Here is a 21,620-nt window from a genome sequence, read left to right as displayed (position 1 = left end):
CAGTAGGTTACCTTGATAAACATTTCCAGTAGGTAGTTGGAAACATAGAACTGCAGCTCAGAAAAGAGTTGAGGGATGGAATTCAAGATCTGGGAGCCATCTGCATAGAAGTGATCTTTGAAACCATGGAGATATAAAAGGTGAAGAAACTTGGGTATGGTACATCCACACTTAGGGAATGAGAAGGGAAAGAGGAACAAAAGAAGATGTGATTTGGAATAGTCAGAGAACTTTTGTAATTTATGGAAAAGTCCTTAGATAATAATAGTTAGCATTTTCATATCACATTAAGGTTTGCAAAGAGTTTTACAAATATCTAGTTTCCTCACAACCCTGGAAGGTAGATGCAATTATTTTTCCCATTTTCCAGGTGGGCAAACTGACATACAGAGAGTTTAAGTAATTGTCCAAGTTCACACAATAGTAAGTGCCTGAGGCCAAATTTAAAATCAGGATTTCCTGATTCCAACTCCTCCATTCTAGCCACTGGTAGTAGCTGCCTGAGAATCATAGTAGGACTTCTGTAATAAATAAATGCTTATATCCCCTGGAGTTCATTTCTTAAAGAACTTATGGTTTCTTTTTCTCATTCCCTTGTTCTGTGGGTCAGCATTTTATATATATTTATTGGAGAATGAGAATGAATAATATAAGGCAATTTGAAAACCAGGGTTTTTCATATTGAAACTTTCATAAAGGTTTTACTGTTAAGATTTTTGGTGTATTTTTGGAAAGAAAAAGTGTGGCCTAAATAAAATATAGATAATGTTTGTTCCTCTGAGTACATGCACATGCATTTCCCTTCTCTTCCTTTCTCTGTGACAATCTAACAGGGACAATACTTTTTGATTACTTTTACTGTGTATGGTTTTATTTATGAAAGTAGTGGGGGTTTTGACTATTTCTTAAAATAAAAGAGCATAAAATCTTGTTGATTGACTTGAAACTTAATTTATGATGACTTTGTAGCTCTTGTTCTATTTCAAATCCCAAGAGGTATTCCAAGATAATGTATTTCCTTTCTCTCAAGATATACTACACAGGCAAGTACCAGAGCCTGGGAATCAAGCAAGGTGGGCCTTCAGCAGGAAAATGGGTTGAGCTGCCGATTACTAAATCTCCAAAGATAATTCAGTTTTCAGTTGGCCATGATGGTTCCCATGCTCTATTAGTTGCAGAAGATGGAAGCATATTCTTCACAGGATCTGCCAGCAAAGGAGAAGATGGAGAGTCAAGTAAGTTGCTTTGATTAACTGTGGAAATAGTATGAAATTAATTTTGCTTATCAGAAAATATATTAATTTTATGGATAATTGTTAATGTACCAAGTTTATTATCCCATTAGGATTATATTTACTTTTCCTATTTTTATTGATTTATAAAATGGAAAAATTCATAATCACTACAATGCCTAAAATATCAGGTGATATTTTAGCAGGAGAGTTTGCTTTTTAAATGTGATATTATTAAAGATAAAATATATAAATGATCTAAAGAAAAGCATTTAAAATTATTAGGCATATTTTTATTTTTAATTATTTTTTCACTTTAATAAAATTTTCTTAAAACTAGTGGATATACTTTGTATCTTGTTATTCATTTGAGAAGCTTATGTTCTAAAAGCTTGTATTTTTGTCTAGCTACAAAAGAGTATGTATAACTTTGATATTCATCAAAGAATCATAGGGGCGGCTAGGTGGCGCAGTGGATAATGCACTGGCCTTGGATTCAGGAGGACATGAGTTCAAATCCAGCCTCAGACACTTGACACTTACTAGCTGTGTGACCCTGGGCAAGTCACTTAACCCTCATTGCCCTGCAAAAAAAAAAAAAAATCACAAAGAATTGTAATTACCAATGACATTCTAAAGTGATAGGAAGTTTGTCTTAGGCTTCCTTAGCTAGGAGACCTGTAATATCCTGCCTCTGTCATGAACTATCTCTGTGACCCTGGGCAAGTGGCTTGACACATTAATGTCCTAATAAGCTCTCTAAAATTAAGTTATAGCATAGGTGCTGAACTGTGTTGGGAGAGGGAGTTTCCTTATTGGGTTGCTCTCTGTGCCAATAACATCATAGGCCCATTATCTGTCTCTGTCCTGTCCATTTTGAAGTATTGATGAGGCTCAGAGTCAGAGGACCTGGACTCAGATTCCACTTCTTCCAATATACTTCTTGGGTGACCTTCAGCAAATCTCTTCATGTCTCTGGACCAGTTTTTTTGTCTGTAAAATGGCAGATTAGATAACTTGTAACGTCCCCATCTAGCTGTCAGTCGATAGCCCTGTGTACTTGGGAGGCAGCCAGGTGGCACAATGAATAAAGCACTGGGCCTCACTTACAAGCTGTATGACCTTGTGCAAGTTTCTTAACCACTCTGCCTCATTTTCTTCATCTTAAAATGGAGAAGATAACAGCACCTACCTTGAAGAGTTGTAGTGAAAATCAAAGGAGAGTATCTGTAAAGTACTTAACACAGTGTCTAGCACATAGTAGGCATTACATAAATGTTTTTCCCATTCTCTTCTCCTTCTCTATATTAGCCTTAAATTTTATCAAAAGTGTAAAAATAAGAGTATGTTTTAATTAATGATTTTAATAGTGTATATGTGGTTTTGTTTGCAAGATTCTTTTTACACATTAACTTTAAATGATTTTATTCACCTATTTTTTTTAAAGCTAAAAGCAGACGGCAATCCAAACCATACAAGCCTAAAAAGATCATTAAAATGGAAGGAAAAATTGTGGTCTATACAGCATGCAATAATGGAAGTAGTTCTGTCATATCTAAAGATGGAGAGCTTTACATGTTTGGGAAAGATGCCATTTACTCTGACAGTTCAAGTAAGTTAGCATTTAAAAGTTACATAAAGGGGCAGCTAGGTGACACAGTGGATAAAACACCAGCTCTGGATTCAGGAAGACCTGAGTTCAAATTTGGCCTCAGACACTTGACACTTACTAGTTATGTGATCTTGGGCAAGTCACTTAACCCCAATCGCCCCACCAAAAAAAAAAAGTTACATAGAACAAATACAAGGACATACTGGTAGAAAATGTGGGAAAATGCCTATACAGAAGCCACTAAGTGGTACAATGGTTAGAATGCAGGACTTTGGAATTCAGAAGACCTGAGTTCACATCCTGCCTCAGACACTTACTTTTTTTTTTTAATAAAAGTATTTTATTATTTTCTAGTTACATGTAGAGATAGTTTTCAACATTTGTTTATATAAGATTTCCAATTTCAAATTTTTCTCCCTCCCTTCCTCCTTCCCTAGACAGCAGGTAATCTGATATAGGTTTGTGTGTGTGTGTGTGTGTGTGTGTGTGTGTGTGTGTGTGTGTGTGTGTGTGTGTGTGTATTTATATATATGTGTGTGTATGTGTATATATATATATATATATATATATATACATATATATATATATTTAATTCAACATATTTCTGCATTAGTCATGTTATAAGAGAAGAATCAGAGCACAAAGGAAAAACCTCAAAAAAAAAAAAACAGCAGCACCAAAGCCAAAAGAAATAGTATGGTCCAATCAGCATCCATATTCCACAGTTCCTTTTTCTCAGACACTTATTAACTATGTGATCTTGGATAAATCACTTAACCTTTATATGCCTTCAGTTTTCTTACCTGTAAAATGGAGATAATATTAACACCTACCTCTCAGAATTGTGAGAATCAAATGCAGTGTTATTTGTAAAGCACTTTGAAATATCTTAAAGTGCTTTGTAAATGCTAGGTATTATAATTTGTGAGCCATTTTACTATGTACTGTGAAAAATCACATTCTTTGTAGCAAACTAACATGCCATTCCTACTTTAATTTCACACTTTATTTTGGTCTTTTCAGATGCAACTGTTATATTTGTTTCTCAAATCCTACCTCAGATGCTTATTAGCTGTATGACCCTAAGCAAGTCATTTAGCCTTTCTCAGCCTCAGTTTCCTCATCTGTAAAATGAGGATAATGATAGCACCTACCTACCTCTCAGGGTTATTGTGAGGATTAAATGAGATAGCATATGTAAAGACTTTGCAAACCTTAAAGTGGCATATAAATGCTAGCTACTATTGGAGAAACATCACTGATGTCGTGTAGGGTTAACCAAAGTAGCACGATAACATGAAAATCTAAAAACTCTGACAGAAGGGACGGTAAATAGAATATTTTATCATTTTGTTATGTTGGACTTCATAACTATTATATTTGTATTTTGTTAATACATATTGAAAAACATTGCCTTATATATTAGACAGGGTTGTCTTTTTGAAAAGAACACATACAAATGATCATTCCAAAATTAATTACAATTAAGAAATAGAGATTTACTTTCTGAATTCTTAAATATGGGATAGTTCAATGAGTATTGCTAAATAAAGACATCCATCTGCATAGAATTTTTATGAGGTTAGAATAATAAAAAGATCTAAGAGTTTACATTTTTAAAAAAGACTTCAGTTTTTAAAGCAAAGCAGTGACATAATTCTTACCAAATAGAAGGTTTAAAACAGTGAGCAAGACTTTACTGGCTATTTAAAAAAATGATAGCTAATATTTATGTAGTGCCTTTACAAAGCAGATCACAAATCATCTCATGTAACATTTAGCGGGGAGGGGAGACTGAAAGGCACCACAGATAATATTTTCTTTATTTTATAGATAATGGAATTGAGGCTCACAAAGTATGAAGGAAGTGGTAATGTTCACACAGATAGCATGTGCTGAAAGCTGACTTTGAATCCAGGTCTTTCCTCACTCAATCCTAGTTCAGCTCTGTTAATACCACTGTAATGCAAAATATAATGGTGGGTCTCAGTGCTAGACATAATATGCATACATTAAGTAATAAATTCTTGGTAATTACTTAATAAATCAGATTGACTTGACTCAGTAGTCTGAGGATAGTCTAATTTTTTTATAGCATTGCTACTTTTAATAATCAGGGTCCATGGGAAATCATTTTGTTGACTTTTGAAGTGATTGAATGGGAAGAAAAATCTTTGTATCTAATATAGGAAATAAGGACTTGTTATCCAAGATGTATAGACTACTCTTTCTGTCCCACAGACATAAATGAAAGTTACAAACACTTATCAACCATATGCAAAAAGATTGTTCTAAATCACTGATAACAATATTAACTTAAATCAAGATTTCCCAGATGTTTCATCTCACACAGAGGAAATTGGCAAAGATGACAAGATATGGAATAGGCAATATTGGAGGGGCTGTGGGAAATTAGGCATATTAGTGCATTTTTGGTGAAACTATGAACACATACAACTATTCTGGAAAGCAAAGAGACTAAAATATCCAAAAAAGTGCCCTTCTTAAAATCAGTTTTGGTGAAGTTTTATTTAATTTTTCAGTGACAGGTTAAAGTCCAGGAAATAGGTTAAACCCTGGGTCCTTTGTCCCACCAGACTACTCTATGGATCAAAAACAATTAAAACTGCTCAACCAGTACTGTAGTATTAGAGAATGTTGATCAATTAAGTAGTCTCATTGTCTATATAGGAACCAAGAGACTCATTCCTGTTTTGTTTCTTATGAATTCCTGTTTTCCCAATAGGTTTGGTAACTGATTTGAAGGGCCATTTTGTGACTCAGGTAGCCATGGGAAAGGCTCATACTTGTGTCTTAATGAAAAATGGGGAAGTTTGGACATTTGGTGTAAATAACAAAGGACAATGTGGACGAGACACAGGCTCCATGAACCAAGGAGGAAAAGGTAAGCATTTATTGTACTATAAATTTTTCCTTCTTTAAAAATAAATAGGAGGGCAGTTAGGTGGTGCAGTGGATAAAGCATCGGCCCTGGATTCAGGAGGACCTGAGTTCAAATCCAGCCTCGGACACTTGACACTTGCTAGCTGTGTGACCCTGGGCAAGTCACCTTAACCTCAGTTGCCTCACCCCCCGCAAAAAATGGGAGGCAATGAAATGAACCTTTAAGGTAATACCATGCTTTTGAAAATATTTGTCCCCTAATTTTTTTGGGGGGGGTGTATATACTCTCTGGCTTGTTGATTTCATCAATTTCCATGTTAAATTATCATCTCTATGAAAATAACTCTGTTTATATATCCAGCATTAGTATTTCCTGAGTTCTAGTTCCATATCACCAGCTGCCTTTTGGGCATTTCAAACTTAATGTCCCATAGACATCATAAAATCAACATGTCCAAAATAGAATTCATGTTTTCCCCCCAAACATTTCTTTTTTATACCTTCCTATTACTGCCTAGTGATGCTAACCTCTTTGCTATTCCTTGAGCTATTCCCATCTCTACACATTTTTATTGGCTGTCTCCCATACCTGGAATTGTCTTTCTCCTCTTCTGTTTCCTGACTTCCCTGGCTTTCTTGAAATCACAGCCAAAATCCCACCTGCTTGTTTCTTAATGTTAGGGCTTTCCCTTTGAGATTGTCTCCAATTTATCCTAGATAGATAGAGAGATAAAGAGATAGATATAGATACCTATATCTATCTCTATATAGACAGAATGTATATATATATATGTATGTATGTATGTATGTATGTATGTATGTATGTATGTATATATAATGCTTTTATATAGTTGCTTGCTTTTTATCTCCCGCATTAGATTGTTAGCTCCTTGAGAGCAGCAACTGTTTTTTGCCTTTCTTTTTATCCCCCACATTTATCAAAGTACATGGTACATAATAGGCTTAATACTAAGTAAGGTGACTTGACTTTGATAGTAATAATTTATTAACAGTGTGCAGTTGTCATGATTGAATTATTTTTTAAATGTCAAAGCTCAAAACAAGTGAACTTATTTTTATATATGTATTGTTGACTTTAAAATTACAGCAATACCTGTTGGAAAATAAGCTGTGAATGACACAAGTGAATTTTAAAAGGAACTAAAACATAAAAACTTAACCAAAATGTAACTATTTTAATGAAATCTTTCATGTACACATGCACACACAAATACATGCATATAGATTTATATGTATTTCCTTGCTGAATATAACAGAATGCCAAATATGATTTTTCATTTTCTTAAACAGTTAAAATCAGCAAACCTTTCCAGTGTACAGTATTGATCAGTCTTATGAACTTTTTTTTTTCCTTTTTCTTTAAAAAATATAGCTTGATATATGGGCGGACTCTTTGGGAAGGGGAGTTTGGAAGGGAAGGATACTAGGAGAAATTCTCGTGTTCTAAAAAAATAAGATGAATATTATTTTTAAAAATCATCAGCTAAATGCCATTGGGCAAGTCACTTAACCCTTTCTCCTGTGGCCCAGTTTATTCATCTGTAAAAATAAAGGGATTTGGTTAATGTAATACACAATTCCAATCAGCTATAAAATTATGTATTATTGTTACAAATATGAACGTGTTATTATACTCTGCAGTAATACTAACACTGGTGTCTCAGGGATTATTGATTACCCCTTCAACTAAATAGCCCCAGGCTGCTATGTTTTTGAAGTAAAGAAGTGATTTCTTTATTGTTAGGCTTTCTGCTGTCATTTTTGATATCGTCACTGTGCCTGTGTGTAACAACACCCTCAGCCATTTCTACATTCCTGTTTCTGGTCATAATCTTCTGTCTTGTTATTTCTTTGCCTCATTCCTCCAAAACTTTTTCTTCCTCACTGTGACCTGTAGTTACTTCTTCCTTGTTCTAGCCTCTCTTCACAACTTAGACCAGTTAAACAGTCTATATAGGAACCAAAAGACTCATTCCTGGCCTATTACTTGTTTCTTACAAATTCCTGTTTTCCGAATAGGTTTGGTAACTGATTTGAAGGGCCATTTTGTGACTCAGGTAGCCATGGGAAAGGCTCATACTTGTGTCTTAATGAAAAATGGGGAAGTTTGGACATTTGGCGTAAATAACAAAGGACAATGTGGACAAGACACAGATTCCATGAACCAAGGAGGGAAAGCCCCTTGCCCTCTTGTTTGGTTTCACGGTCATACTTTGCAAAACTCTATTCCTGAGTTAACAGCACTGTCTGCCTCCTTTATTTTTATTTATGGTACTTAACACTGTTGGAGAAAGTCATGTAACTATGCTGACTGGATCGACTACAAATTTATGTTACATATTCTCAACTGGCACCTTACTGCGATATGCTATTCCTTTAACTCTGTTCCCATGGACTCATTATTGCATGCATCTTATATGGTGTTCTAAACCTTTTCATCTCTCCTTCAAATCTCTGGACTTTGTTTCAGCAGATAAGCTGTCTTCATATTTTTCTTAGAAAATGGAGGCATTCATCATTTTCCCTAGTTTTATACCTCAGATACCTTTGACTTCATTTCCCTTTCTACCTTCTTTTGCTCCAGTACCAAAGAAGGGGATCCTTCTCTTTACCAAGTCCATTCCTTGTACATGTGCCCTTGATCCTGTCCCCCTCCTGTCTGCTCCTGGAAACTGCCCCTTCAATGTACTCTTCTGTCTCTCTAATCTTCAGTCTCTCTTTGTCTGCTGGCTCTTTGCCTTCTGCCTTACAAAGGTGAGCAAATCTTCATATTTAAAAAACCTTCACTCAGATCTTCTATTCTTTTTATCTTTCTTTCCTTCCCTAGCCAAAATCCTCAAAAAAGTTTTCTACTCTCTAATTCCATTACTTTTTCTCCTATGGACTTATCAGCCCCTATTCTACTGAAACTGTACAAGGTTATCAGTGATTTTTCCAATTGCTTAAATCCAATATAATCTCACAGTTTTTACCCTGCTTGTTCACTCTTTTGATTCCTTTGACCACTACTCCAAATTGTTATTCTCTTCCTGAGGTTTTCATGACACTGCTCTCCCAACAGGCCTTCCCCAAAGTTCTGTCCTGGAATTTCTTCTCTGCTGATTCTCTTGTCTTCTTATGCTTTCATGAGTTTCATGGGTTCATTTCAGATGACTTCTAAATCTACAACTTAGCACTGGCTTGTCTCTTTTTGAGCTCCAGCTCAGGGAGTTATTAGCTTCCTGCTTTACCTCTCTCTGCCTGGATCCCAATGGTATCTCATAATCAATATTTCTTATGTTTGATATGTTTCCAGACATTATGTTTTCCTTAGAAGCCATCTCTTTTCCTAACATGCCTGTTTCTTTCAAAGGCATCACCATTATTCTAGTCACCCAGTTTTGTGTCCTGGGAACTATCCTTTATATGAAAGTTATATTTGATGTTTCTCTCTCTCTCTCTCTCTCTCTCTCTCTCTCTCTCTCTCTCTCTCTCGCTCTCTCTCTCTCGCTCTCTCTCTCTCTCATCTCCCATATTTGATTATTCATTTGACTGTTTTGTCAGTTCTGCCTTCATAATATAAACTCTTGTATCTATCTACTTCTGCACATTCACCTCCTCAGACCATCATCATCTCTCATCTGAACTATTATAATAGCTTCCTAATTAGACTCTCTGCTTCTTGTTTCTCCTCTCTTTATGTCATCCTCCATAGAGTTGCCAAAGTAAGTTCCCTAAAGCATATGTCCAAATATGTCCCTTTCTGGCTTTAGTATCTATGGCTCCCTTTTGCCTCTAACATAAAACCTAATCTCCTCACAGTTTGGTTCCAGTCTACCTTCATAGTCTTAGTAGTTTCCCCAAATTGTTACTTTTGTAGTCAGATTACTATAGCTTACAACTATTTTTTTGAAAATATGAAGCTCTAAAGAAGCCTTTGCAGAACTAATAAATGTTGAAGAAACTTTACTGAACTGCAGCAGGCTTACACTGAACCAGTGCCATCTAGAGTTAAAGTCTGTGTGTGTGTGTGTGTGTGTGTGTGTGTGTGTGTGTGTGTGTGTGTGTCTCCCTGTGTTCACATATGTGTAGAGATGGGAGGTCATTTACTTTTTTCCTGAAATGCTTCAAGGTGTCTCCTACTTTATTTTAATTTTAATTTAATTTGTATTTTTTGCAGTGCAATGAGGGTTAAGTGACTTGCCCAAGGTCCTACAGCTAGTAAATGTAAAGTGTCCAAGCCCAGATTTGAACTCAGGTCTTCCTGAATCCAAGGCCAGTGCTTTATCCACTGTGCCACTTAGCTTCCCCCAAGGTGCCTCCTACTTCAAAGCTTTTCCTTTAATGTGTTGCCTCTTTTCTTCTCTCTTTCCCGTCTTTTTTTTAAGTGTGAAAGAGTTGTTAATCGGCTTTCAAGTTAGTATTTTTTTTAACAGTTAGGCATTTTGTATCCTCTTCTTTTTAGGGCAGCTAGATAGAGTGCTGGTCCCAGAGTCAGGAAGACTCCTCTTCCTGAATTCAAATCCAACTTGAGACACTTACTAGCTGTGTGACCTTGGGCAAGTCACTTTGCCCTGTTTATCTCAGTTTCTCATCTGTAAAATTAGCTGGAGAAGGAAATGGCAAACACAGTTTCTTTGCCAAGAAAATCCCAAGTGGGGTCACAAAGAATTGGACACACCTGAAACAACTGAACAGAATCCTCTTCCTTTCTACAGGGAGTTGAATTATTGTTGTGCCATTACCCACTGTGGAGTTTGGCTCAGGAGAGAAACTAGAACCAGAGAGATCAACTAGGAAGCTCTTATACTAGGTCAGATGAGAGAAAATGAGAACTTGAACTGGCTGGTGGCTGTGTGAGTAAAGAAAAAGGGCTGGAAGCTAGAGAGAGGGAAGTAGGGGCAATAAGACTTGACAAATAATTGGCTAAGGGGGATAATGAAGAGGGAAGAGTCAAGTTCGACTCCCAAGCTGTGAACCTGAGTGATTGGAGGGATAGTGGTACCCTTAGAATATTGTTTATTTGTATGAATATGTATACATATGATTATATATAATATTATCACATATAATCATATATATTCTACATGGATACCCATATGTGTAAAATACATATTAATCACAAATAGATATGGAATTTTAATTACCTATTGCTTTTAAAGGATGGAAATAAGGCATATAGAAAGTTATTGATTGTTCTAAATATAGGTTTTGGAATTGAAAATATGGCAACAGCAATGGATGAAGACTTGGAAGAAGAACTAGATGAAAAAGATGAGAAATCCATGATGTGTCCTCCAGGCATGCATAAATGGAAACTTGAGCAGTGCATGGTTTGTACAGTTTGTGGAGACTGTACAGGTTATGGAGCCAGTTGTGTCAGTAGTGGACGTCCAGACAGAGTGCCAGGAGGGTAAGGAAATAAATTAGTATAAATAACTTGCTTTTTATTTCTTTAATTATTGGTAGAACATTAAGACTACATTGTTTAGCATATATTTATTTTAGAAATGATTCCAAATATTTTAGAAAATCATTTTTGTTATGCATTTCTTACAGCTAAATTAAATTAATTTTGTCATTAAGAGTTGAGTGTATTTTTTATACAAAATAGTTTTGCCCTTTACTTAAGAAGTAGTGCAGATCCAGTGTTGTTTCTCCTTTGGGGTACTCTCTCAACCTATAGCCATGGTTGCCATAGAAATTCATGAATACTTAGTCTCCTAAGCTATGGAGGGATATAAGACACTAAAATTCTAGTTAGTCTGTCTAAAATATTTAATGAGTGGTCACCAATAAACTATAAGCTTTAGCAAGAGTTTAGACTTTTAAGCATTTATTAAGGAGAATAAGAATTTGGTGAAGAGAGAGAGAAAGGCCTAGATTTATCTGTCTATCTCGGGGAGCTGCAGTTCTCCTGCTCTGCTCTCCAGGAGAGTCCTGGTGAAAGAGAGGGAGAGCACCAGCCTTGCCCCATCTTCTTCCCACAAGCAAAAGTCACTTCCTGAGGCCAAAGAAAAACCACATGTCTTGCCCTCAGGTGCCTTCTCCTCATTTCCTACAGTAAGTCTCCAGCAGGTGGCGTCATTCCAATCGTTACACGGGTTGTCATCTGTATTTTTGGAAGGAATAACTAAAATATGAAATCGTTGATCCTGCAGTATGAAGAAACAAGAGGAAAGTGAAAGCTCATTGCATGAACTGAAACAACTTGAATATGCACTATAAGTAAGGAAGGATATGAACCTGAGCAAGCAAAGAGTTGTTGCGCAGGGTAAAGCAGAGCAAACAATGGCCATTTAATGTTATTTGTGATACCAGCCAAATCAGGTTTCAGATCTCAACATGGGCACTTATGATCCTGGCTCTGATCACAGAATTCAGGAGAGCTATCTTTTCCTTTAACTAGGAATAGAACAAATATTCCTCATGAGGAGAGGAGAAAAGAGAAATGTCATAGGATTACACAGTTTTGCTTTGCAAATTGGAAATATTTCAAAGGACCTGGTGGAATTTAAAAAACTTAAACAATAATAATTTCGGTGGGGTAGCTAGGTGGCACTGTAAGTAAAGTGCCTATCCCAGAGTGACAAAACATCTGCATAAAAATCCAGCCTCAGACAGTTACTAACTGTGGGACCCAACTCTTCATTCTTCGACACTAGACACTTCCCAGCATAGCAGTCTGTGTACCTGACTTGGCACTGTGTGTGTCACTAACACCATGTCATTTCAAGGAACTCAATTGTTTGCAAGATTTAATCATATAAACCAACACTGGAGATTCTGAATATCTTTCTTTTCAATCAAATAAAATAGAAGCCAAGAATGATGTAGTAATGGCCAAAGATGACTAAAGAGACCCACTTTGGTCATCTTTAGTGAAAAGTATGGATGACATATTTGTGTTTTCTTTATCCTTTTTAGTTTTATGCTGTATGCCACCATTTGGACTACTAATATTTGGTAGTATAAGCTTTCAGAGTAATAGTAGATTAAAAAGAAAAACTGGAAAGATGCATTTCAATTATCTATTTCAAAAATATGCTGAAATTCTATTAATTTTTCTATAATGATATGTTATAGTTTAATTTAAAAGGTTAAAAATTATATTTTATGACTTATGGGGCATATAAAAATTGTAAACAGGTTTTATATGGTAGTTTTAAGGGATAGTTAGGTGGCCCAGTAGATAAAGAACTGGTCCTGGAGTCAGAAAGACTCATCTTCCTGAGTTCAAATCTGGCCTCAGATACTAGCTGTATGACCCTAGGAAAGTCACTTAACCCTGTTTGCCTCAGTTTCCTGACATGTATAAAATGGCCTAAAAAAGAAAATAGCAAACCATTCCACTACCTTTACCAAGAAAATCTCAAAATGGGGTCATGAAGGGTCAGATACCATTGAATCAACTGAACAATACTAGTTTTGCAATAAACATGAAAAAAGATTCAATAGAATTAATTGTTCTTCGTTTTTATTGATTGAAGTTAAAATTTCAAGGAACTCAATTTTTACTGTGAAAAACTATTGAGGGAGAATGAGCTGAATGAAAAATCCTCAGACAATTTTATCTTTCAGAGGGACAATTCAGTGGCAGAATTTTAGAAAATTCTTATTTCATAATTCTAAGAACTTTGATTTTCTGTGCTCTTAGAACTTTGCTTCCAAAATCCATAAGTGAGAAGCTGTTATTTTGGAAAAGTCTGCTGTAAATGGAAACTAAATTATATTTTCACAAGTAGTAACTGCTGTTTTAGGCCTTTCCTCCTAGAACAGCAAAGGTTGAAAAGTTCTTTTTAGAAAGCCCATAATTGAAACAGCTAGATGATTGTTCTTCTAGGCCTAGTACACTCTTGATACTTGCTCATTAGGCTTAGTGTAGAGCTGTGCTTATAGCAGGTGCTCAGCAAATAATATTTTTGTTTAAATATAGTATATTAATTTCTTAACTTTTCTCACTAGAGCTGTAGAATATTATAGAATTATCCAGTTTGGAAAGTAATTTTTTATCTTCTTTTGATTTACTATATTACATACAGTTTCATTCCAGAGCTCTTGGAAATGAGTAAATCTGTTAACTTTATTTCCTTATTGTGTGTGTGAACTAGTCAGTTTCTTCTGGTCATCCTCATTGCTGTCCATAAGAAGAGTGAACAGGGGGGGACCAGAAGGCAGATTTTTAATTTTAGAAGGTCTTTAAGTCCTGTAGTCATGGCTATCATTATAAAATGTAGCCATCACTAAAATCAGTAATAAATTTCCTCTTATTTTCAGATGAATAACTTTTTTTTAAATTGAGGAGAGGAGGGGGAGTGATATTGGTAAAGTACCACTAAATCAGAGCTAACACTTGAATTTTAAAAACTTTCCTATGGTGGTGATGATATTCCTGTTATGTGTCAGCTTTGGAAATATATGTATTCTGCATGTATTTGTTGTTTCTCTCCTTTAGAGTGTCAGCCCCCTTTCTCCTCTGTTTGACGCTGAAGGCCTTTCAGAACCTGGCTGCAGCCTACTTTTGTTCTAACATTCTAACCAGAATGTTCTACTTGCATCTACTATACCCCAAACTGAATTGGCCTTCCTCCTCTCCTCTGTCACTAAAGAATTTCTAGTTTCCTTCAAAATTTAGGTCAGGTGCCACTCCTTCCCACCCCCACCCCCCAGAAATTACCCTGTGTTTATTGTGCATTTACCTGTACTCATGTTGTTTCACACTGAGAAGATATAAGCTCCTTAGGGACAGACTTGTTTTGTTTTTGTGTTTGTATTCCTAGTACCTATTATGGGGTCTGGTATGTCCCAAACACTTACTAAATATAGAGTTAGGGACACTTCGATCTTTCTCTTTTCAGATATTTGAAATCTTGTAGTGGAAGAGGGATTAAATTTGTAGTGGAAGAGGGATAAATTTAAACTTCTCTCCTTAGGTTACTGCCCAATTCACAAGCAGTTTCCCTGAGAGACAGCTACCTGAGGTTCAAGATACACTGTGGTTCCATACTTCTAAAACTGTAACTCAGGAGCTCCCAATTCTGTTTATCTTCAGTAGTCAGCAAGGGCACATAATCAGACATTGACTGAAATGGCAGAGTCAGAAGGAAAACATCTCCCCCATAAACCTTGGGTGCAATATCCATGAATACACACAGTGTTAGTAGTAAGAGTGAATGCCCATCAGGTTCATGACTAGCAAGACACAAACACAAGCTAATACATGGGGATACAGGTTTATACTGTGCATATATTTTGTATTCAGCGTCTGTATATTTGTGTGTGTGTTGGTGACCTGATACCAAAAAAAAAAAATTTGAAAACAGAGAAACACATAGTACAATATGAGACATTTTAAAATGTTTGTTCATTGGTTAATTGGGGAGACTTAAGGAAAACACGTTAGTTCTTTTGAGAGATTTGAAATATTGTAGGAGATGAAGGATTACATTCGAGGTGAAATGATTAAATTACACTCAATAGACCTCCAGTTACTGATTGGATAACCATTACTTTGGGTAGTATTAGACCTATGTGATCACCAAGGAGAGTCATCATTGTCTGTTATATAAGAAATGACACGAAAAGAAAGGAATGACGTAGCAAGAAATATTGTTAAATGATTTTGCTGCTTTATTTTAGGATCTGTGGCTGTGGTTCCGGGGAATCTGGCTGTGCTGTGTGTGGCTGTTGTAAAGCCTGCGCAAGAGAACTGGATGGTCAGGAGGCAAGACAAAGAGGAATTCTTGATGCTGTGAAAGAAATGATACCTTTAGATCTCTTATTAGGTAGGGTGATGCTATCGTTTTGTTTGTGTGACAGGTTTTATTCTCCTAACTTAAAAATTCTATACCTCAATAAGTATTATTAAACATAATTAAAATACCTATGTATTTTGAAGAATATAGGTAACTTAAATTTAAATAAAATCAAGGAAACTGATAATATGGATTATTTCTTAAATACTGTGACTGTTCTGGCTCCCTCTAAAATGAGTCTTCACTCTAACAAAAAAGAACATACATTTATGTAGAATAGTTTTCTCAGCTTTTAGTTTCTTATGTATTTTGATCACATCTATGATGTAACTTAATCCTCTTCTTATATCGATAATTTTCCAGCTGTCCCTGTACCTGGAGTTAACATTGAAGAACACCTTCAGTTGCGGCAAGAAGAAAAACGGCAGCGTGTAAACAGGAGACATAGATTGGAGGAAGGCAGAGGTAAGATTATGTAGAAAGAAATTAATTGAAAACCTAATGGTTTGCTCAAATGGGCAAATTTGTTTTCAAAATCAAAGTATTTGTTGAAATTCCTCTGAGCATCTTTTAATTTTAAATATCTTCCTTATAAAAGATGCTGTTATCCCCTGAATACATTATTAAAAGTATATTTACCATACAAATAAGAACTTTGCTATCAGCCTGAAAATAAGTATATTTAACACATATAATTTCTTGGGCATCAATTATAAGAGATATCTTTATACTCCAGTGGACAGCCTCTCAGCTGATTCATCTGATCAGGCAACAGCAGTTTGTAGGAGGTGGACAAGCTCCATAGCCACCAAACAGTTTAATTTAGTCTTGCGTTTCTATACCTATCTGCTTTTGGGGGAGAACCTGGTCTCAATTATATAAAGCAATTCCTATTATTAATGTTTATATTTTGCTACTTCTCCAGACGTAGGACAGGATTCAGGTGAGTGGACACATTTGCAAAGTTTATTTTCAGAAATAGATTTATTATTTTCGTACCCTGTTGGTATCTAACTATTTTCCTTGGTTTCAAAGAGATTTGGAGGTTTTAATGAAAATTTTCTATATTATATCATGTTAGTCAAAGTGACACAGTTATGAACATTACCAAAGCATCTTTCCCACAGAGGATTATAATAAGCTGTGTTTAGTTTGGGATTTTCTTGCCCAACAAATAAAACTGTCAAAAGTCTTATGTATTGGTACCAGATATCATAAACGTTTGTTTAAAATGAAATCCTTCTTGTAGAAATTGATGTCACATCATCTGAAGAAACAATTCATGGTGACAACTCATAACTCTTTTTAGGTAGTAAAATTTAATTTTCTTTTTGATTCAGTGATGAATTATTTTTGAAATCAGAGAAACCTTGTCTTTATAGTTGCCAAGTTCCCCAAAATGTCTATAAGTGCTAAAACATGTATTTGAAAAACTAAGGTTATAACTATAATTCTGTAGTGATTAATAGATTCCTGTTATTAATATTTTCCAGTTCATTGCACAGTCACCTTTCTTAAATGTTTAAAGTCAATGAAAATGTTATGTTGACTTTAAAAAATGTTTTTGTCTAACTATTCCTGTCATTCTCTAAATGCCTGGGATAGCTGTATGGCAAATGTTTCATGGATTTCAAAAGTTATAATTTGAGAAACTAAGGGAATTTTAAAATTTTATTATTGGGCCTTTAATGTTTATGCTCATTAAATGGTCTTCATTTTCCACATAAGTGATATGTGCAGCAAAAATAATATTGTAAATTGTCAGCCATAAAACTTTTCCTTCCATTTTACCTTCTTTGTTACATGGTATAAAAATTTGTTAATTTCAAAATGAAACTAACTGAATTGCTTAATGCTAAAAACTTTGTCTATTTATTCCAGCAAAGTAACTTTAATTATTTTTTCATGCATGTATGAGAACATACATCAAATAGATTAACTCATTTGTAAGTGTATTCAGAATGCAACATTCCTTTACTTCATCTGATTATATAATTTCTTATTTGTGACAGTTTATAAAATGTGTCATAGTCTCTCAAACATTATTCTTATTCATTCTTTTCCCATCTAAATGATAAATAAACTCTCTTTATGCTGTTGTGTTTAATTTAGCAAACATACACATCAGTTGCAGAAAGTTGTGTTTTTATTATGTTAAAAATTCCTTTCTTAATAGCCCTCAAAATTCAGTAACAATTCATTTACTTATAATTATTGGGGAATCAACTTTATATATTTTAATTTTCTGGGTAGCTAAAGCTTGCCCCTTTATGCACCTAAACTTTTATTTTTACCATTTTTGTTGAAAATTTTCAAAAAAGGTGTGGTACATATACCTTCTACTTTTAAACATTATATTGACCACAAAACAACCTGTTTTTCCTGACTCAAAGTCATCATTATGAACTATGATTTGTAAATACTTTATTTTAATTACAGACATGGGTTCACTTCTCCTATGGTTTTGTGACCCTGGGTAAATCTTAGTTCTCCAGGTAACTCTCCAAGACTATAAGCTGCAGAACCACTACTGATTTGCTTTGCCAGAATGAATTTCCTTACGTTTGTAAAGAATTAATTGTTATTTGAGGTTTATATGCCTAGCGCACTGGCCTGGGGCTCCGCAAACTGCACGGTGCTCCCCCTACTGGTTGTAGCCATTGCCAGGGCTCTGGCACCTCATGTCATCACCACTCACTGACGCCTACTTGGGCCTGGCAAAATTATAATGATTGGAAGCCTAGTGAGGGCAGTCATGTGACTGTCAGAGCGGCCATCCCATTGGCTGGGGCTTTGTGGGGAGTTTCTAGGTTTGGGGGAGGAGAATTGGGCATTCTAGGTGGAAGCTAGAAAGGACAGGCATTCTGCTGTGTATTTTCAGCTGATTCCTGGGCGGTGGTATTTTTCAGGTATTATAATTTCCCATTCCCCATGTAGGCGTTGGGGAGTGGTGATGACATGAGGTGCCAGAGCCCTGGCAATGGCTACAACCAGTGGGTGGAGCACCGTGCGGTTTGCGGAGCCCCAGGCCAGTGCACGCTGAGGCATAAAAACCTCAAATAACAATTAATTCTTTACACCTTGCATTATTTTCAGAAATGAAATCCCAAGTGTAGAACCAAAAATAAAACAATATAATACGGGGATACTCTTAGGGACCATAGGTATGATTTTTTTTTTTTGCACCCAAACTAATTGATCTACAAATTGCTTTTGCCGTTTTTGTTGCCTCCTTTCACACTGTTACTGTCACTTCTACATGTTTGAACCATATTCCCTCTCCTTCCCAACAGTGTGTTGCCACCTAAGCTTTTAAAATGTCATCTTATTTTATACTCATATTCAAACCAACCACCAGTCCATGAGTAGCTTAGTAATTTGGGAGCAAAGAGTATTTCTTAGAAATGACTGAAAAAACATTTATTAGGTGCTCACTTATATACTCAAGGATTTACTAAATGCCTCACAAGAATACAAAAAGCTAAGACAATTTTTGGAACAGCTATTTTTCTTGGTGGCCTATTTAATTTGCTTTCAGATTTATTGCTATGTTCTACTTGGTTTAGGTTCCTCAAAGTCCAACTTTATGGTAAGGAAGGTGTTAGACTACAAAGAGCACCTTTGGGGTAACATGGTATAGTGAATAATGCACTAGATGCGGTCTCAAAGACCTGGATTTAAATCCTGCCTCATGCTGTCAACACAGCTGTGCCAGCCTACACAAGTCATTTGATCTCTGTGTGCCTTTTTCATCATCTTTAAAATGAGAGACTTAGGTCCCTTTTCAGTCTAAATTTATGATCCAATAAAATGTTCACTCCCTTCCATTTATCCTTTAACAATTGGGAAATTGGCTTTATTTTATATTATTTAAAATATTTTCTTGCTTATTAAAAAGGAAAACTGATTTTTTTCTTAAAATAAAATTGGACTCGGGGCAGCTAGGTGGTGTAGTGGATAAAGCACCGGCCCTGGATTCAGGAGTACCTGAGTTCAAATCTGGCCTCAGACACTTGACACTTACTAGCTGTGTGACCCTGGGCAAGTCACTTAACCCCCATTGCCCCGCAAAAAAAGAAATTAAAAAAAATAAAATAAAATAAAATTGGACTAAAATATTTACATTACACATTTTTTATGTACCCTGTGATTATTTTGTTTTAAATCTATAGGGAATATAGAAGGCTTTGATCTGAATTTTGTAGTTTAAAATGTTGGGGTTTCTCCATTTGGTTCAATATTAAAAAGGATGCTTCATAATTTCCTATGAAGAAGACAGTACTATTTAAGAATGGGGGAAATTGGGGCAGCTGGGTGGTACAGTGAATGGAGCATCAGCCCTGGATTCAGTAAGACCTGAGTTCAAATCCAGCCTCAGACATTTGACACTTACTAGCTGTGTGACCCTGGGCAAGTCACTTACATATATTTTGGAAAATAAAATTCTATTTGGTAAAAAAAATTTTTTTAAGAACAAAACAAAACAAAAAGAATGGGAAAAATCCTGGATTTAGGAGGACCTGAATTCAAATCCAGCCTCAGACACTTAACACTTATTGGGCAAGTCACTTAACCCCAATTGCTTCAAACCCCCTCCCCCCCCCCCGCAAATAAAAAAGAATGGGCGAAATCTATTCTTCAGTTTCTCTTCTGCTTAGTACCTTATATGTTTTATATATTTATATATATATATATATACACACACACACACACATACATATATATGTTATATATTATATATATTAGACATTCTTTAGTTTGAAAATAGGCTCTGTTTAATCAACAATAGTGTGCAAGCAAATTTAGTTTTCATTGTCTTTTGTCAACTGTTTAAATTGTTGTCTTACTGCTTCAAGTCTGGTCAAATCATTTTAATTTATCTGACCTTAAGCCTATTTAGTAACTCTAGGTTCAGTAGGAATTGAGTAGCAGTACAGCAAAGGAGGATAGCCAGGTGGTGCAGTGGATAGACTGCTCTGCCTTGAGTTCTTGAGTTCAAATCCAGCCTTAGACACTAGCTATGTGAACATGGGCAAGTCACTTAACCCTATTTGCCTCAGTTTCCTCATCTATAAAATGAGCTGGAGAAGGAAATGGTAGATCACTCCCATATCTTTGCCAGGAGAACCCCAAATGGTTTCACAAAGAGTTGGACACAGTTGTAAATGACTCAACAACAACAGCATAGAAAGCATTATTGGATAGTATAAAGAGTTGGCCTCAGGATAAGGAAGACAGGGCTTGATTTTCTGTCATTGACATCTCCTGCCAGTGTGAACCAGAACGTATCACTTAACTTCTTAGTACTCCAGGCCAGTGGTGTTGCTCAGATAGAAATGGGACCACTAAGCTGTACATAAGACTTTCTGCTGGCTGCATGTTTACTTAGAACATCACATATTAGCATTATCTATGTTCTATTCTGTTTTTATCTATTTTGTTAAATATTTTCCAATTACATTTTAATCTGGTTTCTGTTGCACTTGGGAGTACTTTATCCCAGGCAGTTCTAATTTGAAGAACTTTAATTTGAACAACCATAATTTGAAGCACAGTCACATTAGTGGAAGGAGTTTCTTCACCAGGATTTCTTTGTATCAGTAAAGTCACAGATGTAGACCAATTCATTCTTTCATTCAATCACTTCACATCATTTCTGGCTTCTGTCCTCAGTCCTAGAAATATATTCTAGTAAAACATGTTGGTGGTAGTAATGTAATTTCTATTTTTAAAAAAGGTAATGGCACCAATTAATCAGTGTTAGGATTTGTTGGCTTTCAGTTTTCATTTGCCATAGGGTGGTATTTTGCTGCTATATGCTGGCTACTAATGTTTGTTTGTTTGTTTGTTTGTTTGTTTGTTTTGGTGAGGCAATTGGGGTTAATGCCCAGGGTCACACAGCTAGTAATTGTCAAATGTCTGAGACCGAATTTAAACTCAGGTCCTCCTGAATCCAGGTCAGGTGCTCTAGCTGCCCCATCTGGCTATTAATTTCTCCTAATAACCGTAGGGTTCTGTGTCTTTAAACAAACAAGTCTAATTCCTTCTTCTATGTATGAGGACCTTGAACCTAGTTTAGCTTAGTATTTCCTCCCAAGTCTTCTATAAGCTAAACAT

At 35.6% G+C, this 21,620-nt stretch overlaps 1 protein-coding gene across 3 annotated transcripts in view; it reads left to right on the top strand.

The window, feature by feature from the left end:
- Nucleotides 1-21,620, top strand: part of MYCBP2 (MYC binding protein 2) — a 324,065-nt gene that overhangs the window by 100,805 nt on the left and 201,640 nt on the right. For all 3 annotated transcript variants that reach the window (XM_043997409.1, XM_043997408.1, XM_043997407.1), the window contains 6 exons: nucleotides 1,031-1,235; nucleotides 2,680-2,844; nucleotides 5,591-5,749; nucleotides 10,957-11,161; nucleotides 15,388-15,533; nucleotides 15,867-15,968. In XM_043997409.1, the coding sequence (XP_043853344.1) occupies nucleotides 1,031-1,235; nucleotides 2,680-2,844; nucleotides 5,591-5,749; nucleotides 10,957-11,161; nucleotides 15,388-15,533; nucleotides 15,867-15,968 (982 nt within the window). The remainder of the gene's footprint in view (nucleotides 1-1,030; nucleotides 1,236-2,679; nucleotides 2,845-5,590; nucleotides 5,750-10,956; nucleotides 11,162-15,387; nucleotides 15,534-15,866; nucleotides 15,969-21,620) is intronic.

Source organism: Dromiciops gliroides, chromosome 3, assembly GCF_019393635.1.
Source record: "Dromiciops gliroides isolate mDroGli1 chromosome 3, mDroGli1.pri, whole genome shotgun sequence".
Taxonomy (NCBI): Eukaryota; Metazoa; Chordata; class Mammalia; order Microbiotheria; family Microbiotheriidae; genus Dromiciops; species Dromiciops gliroides.
The sequence above is the reverse complement of the archived record's forward strand: the minus strand, read 5'-3'. Positions and strand labels throughout refer to the sequence as shown.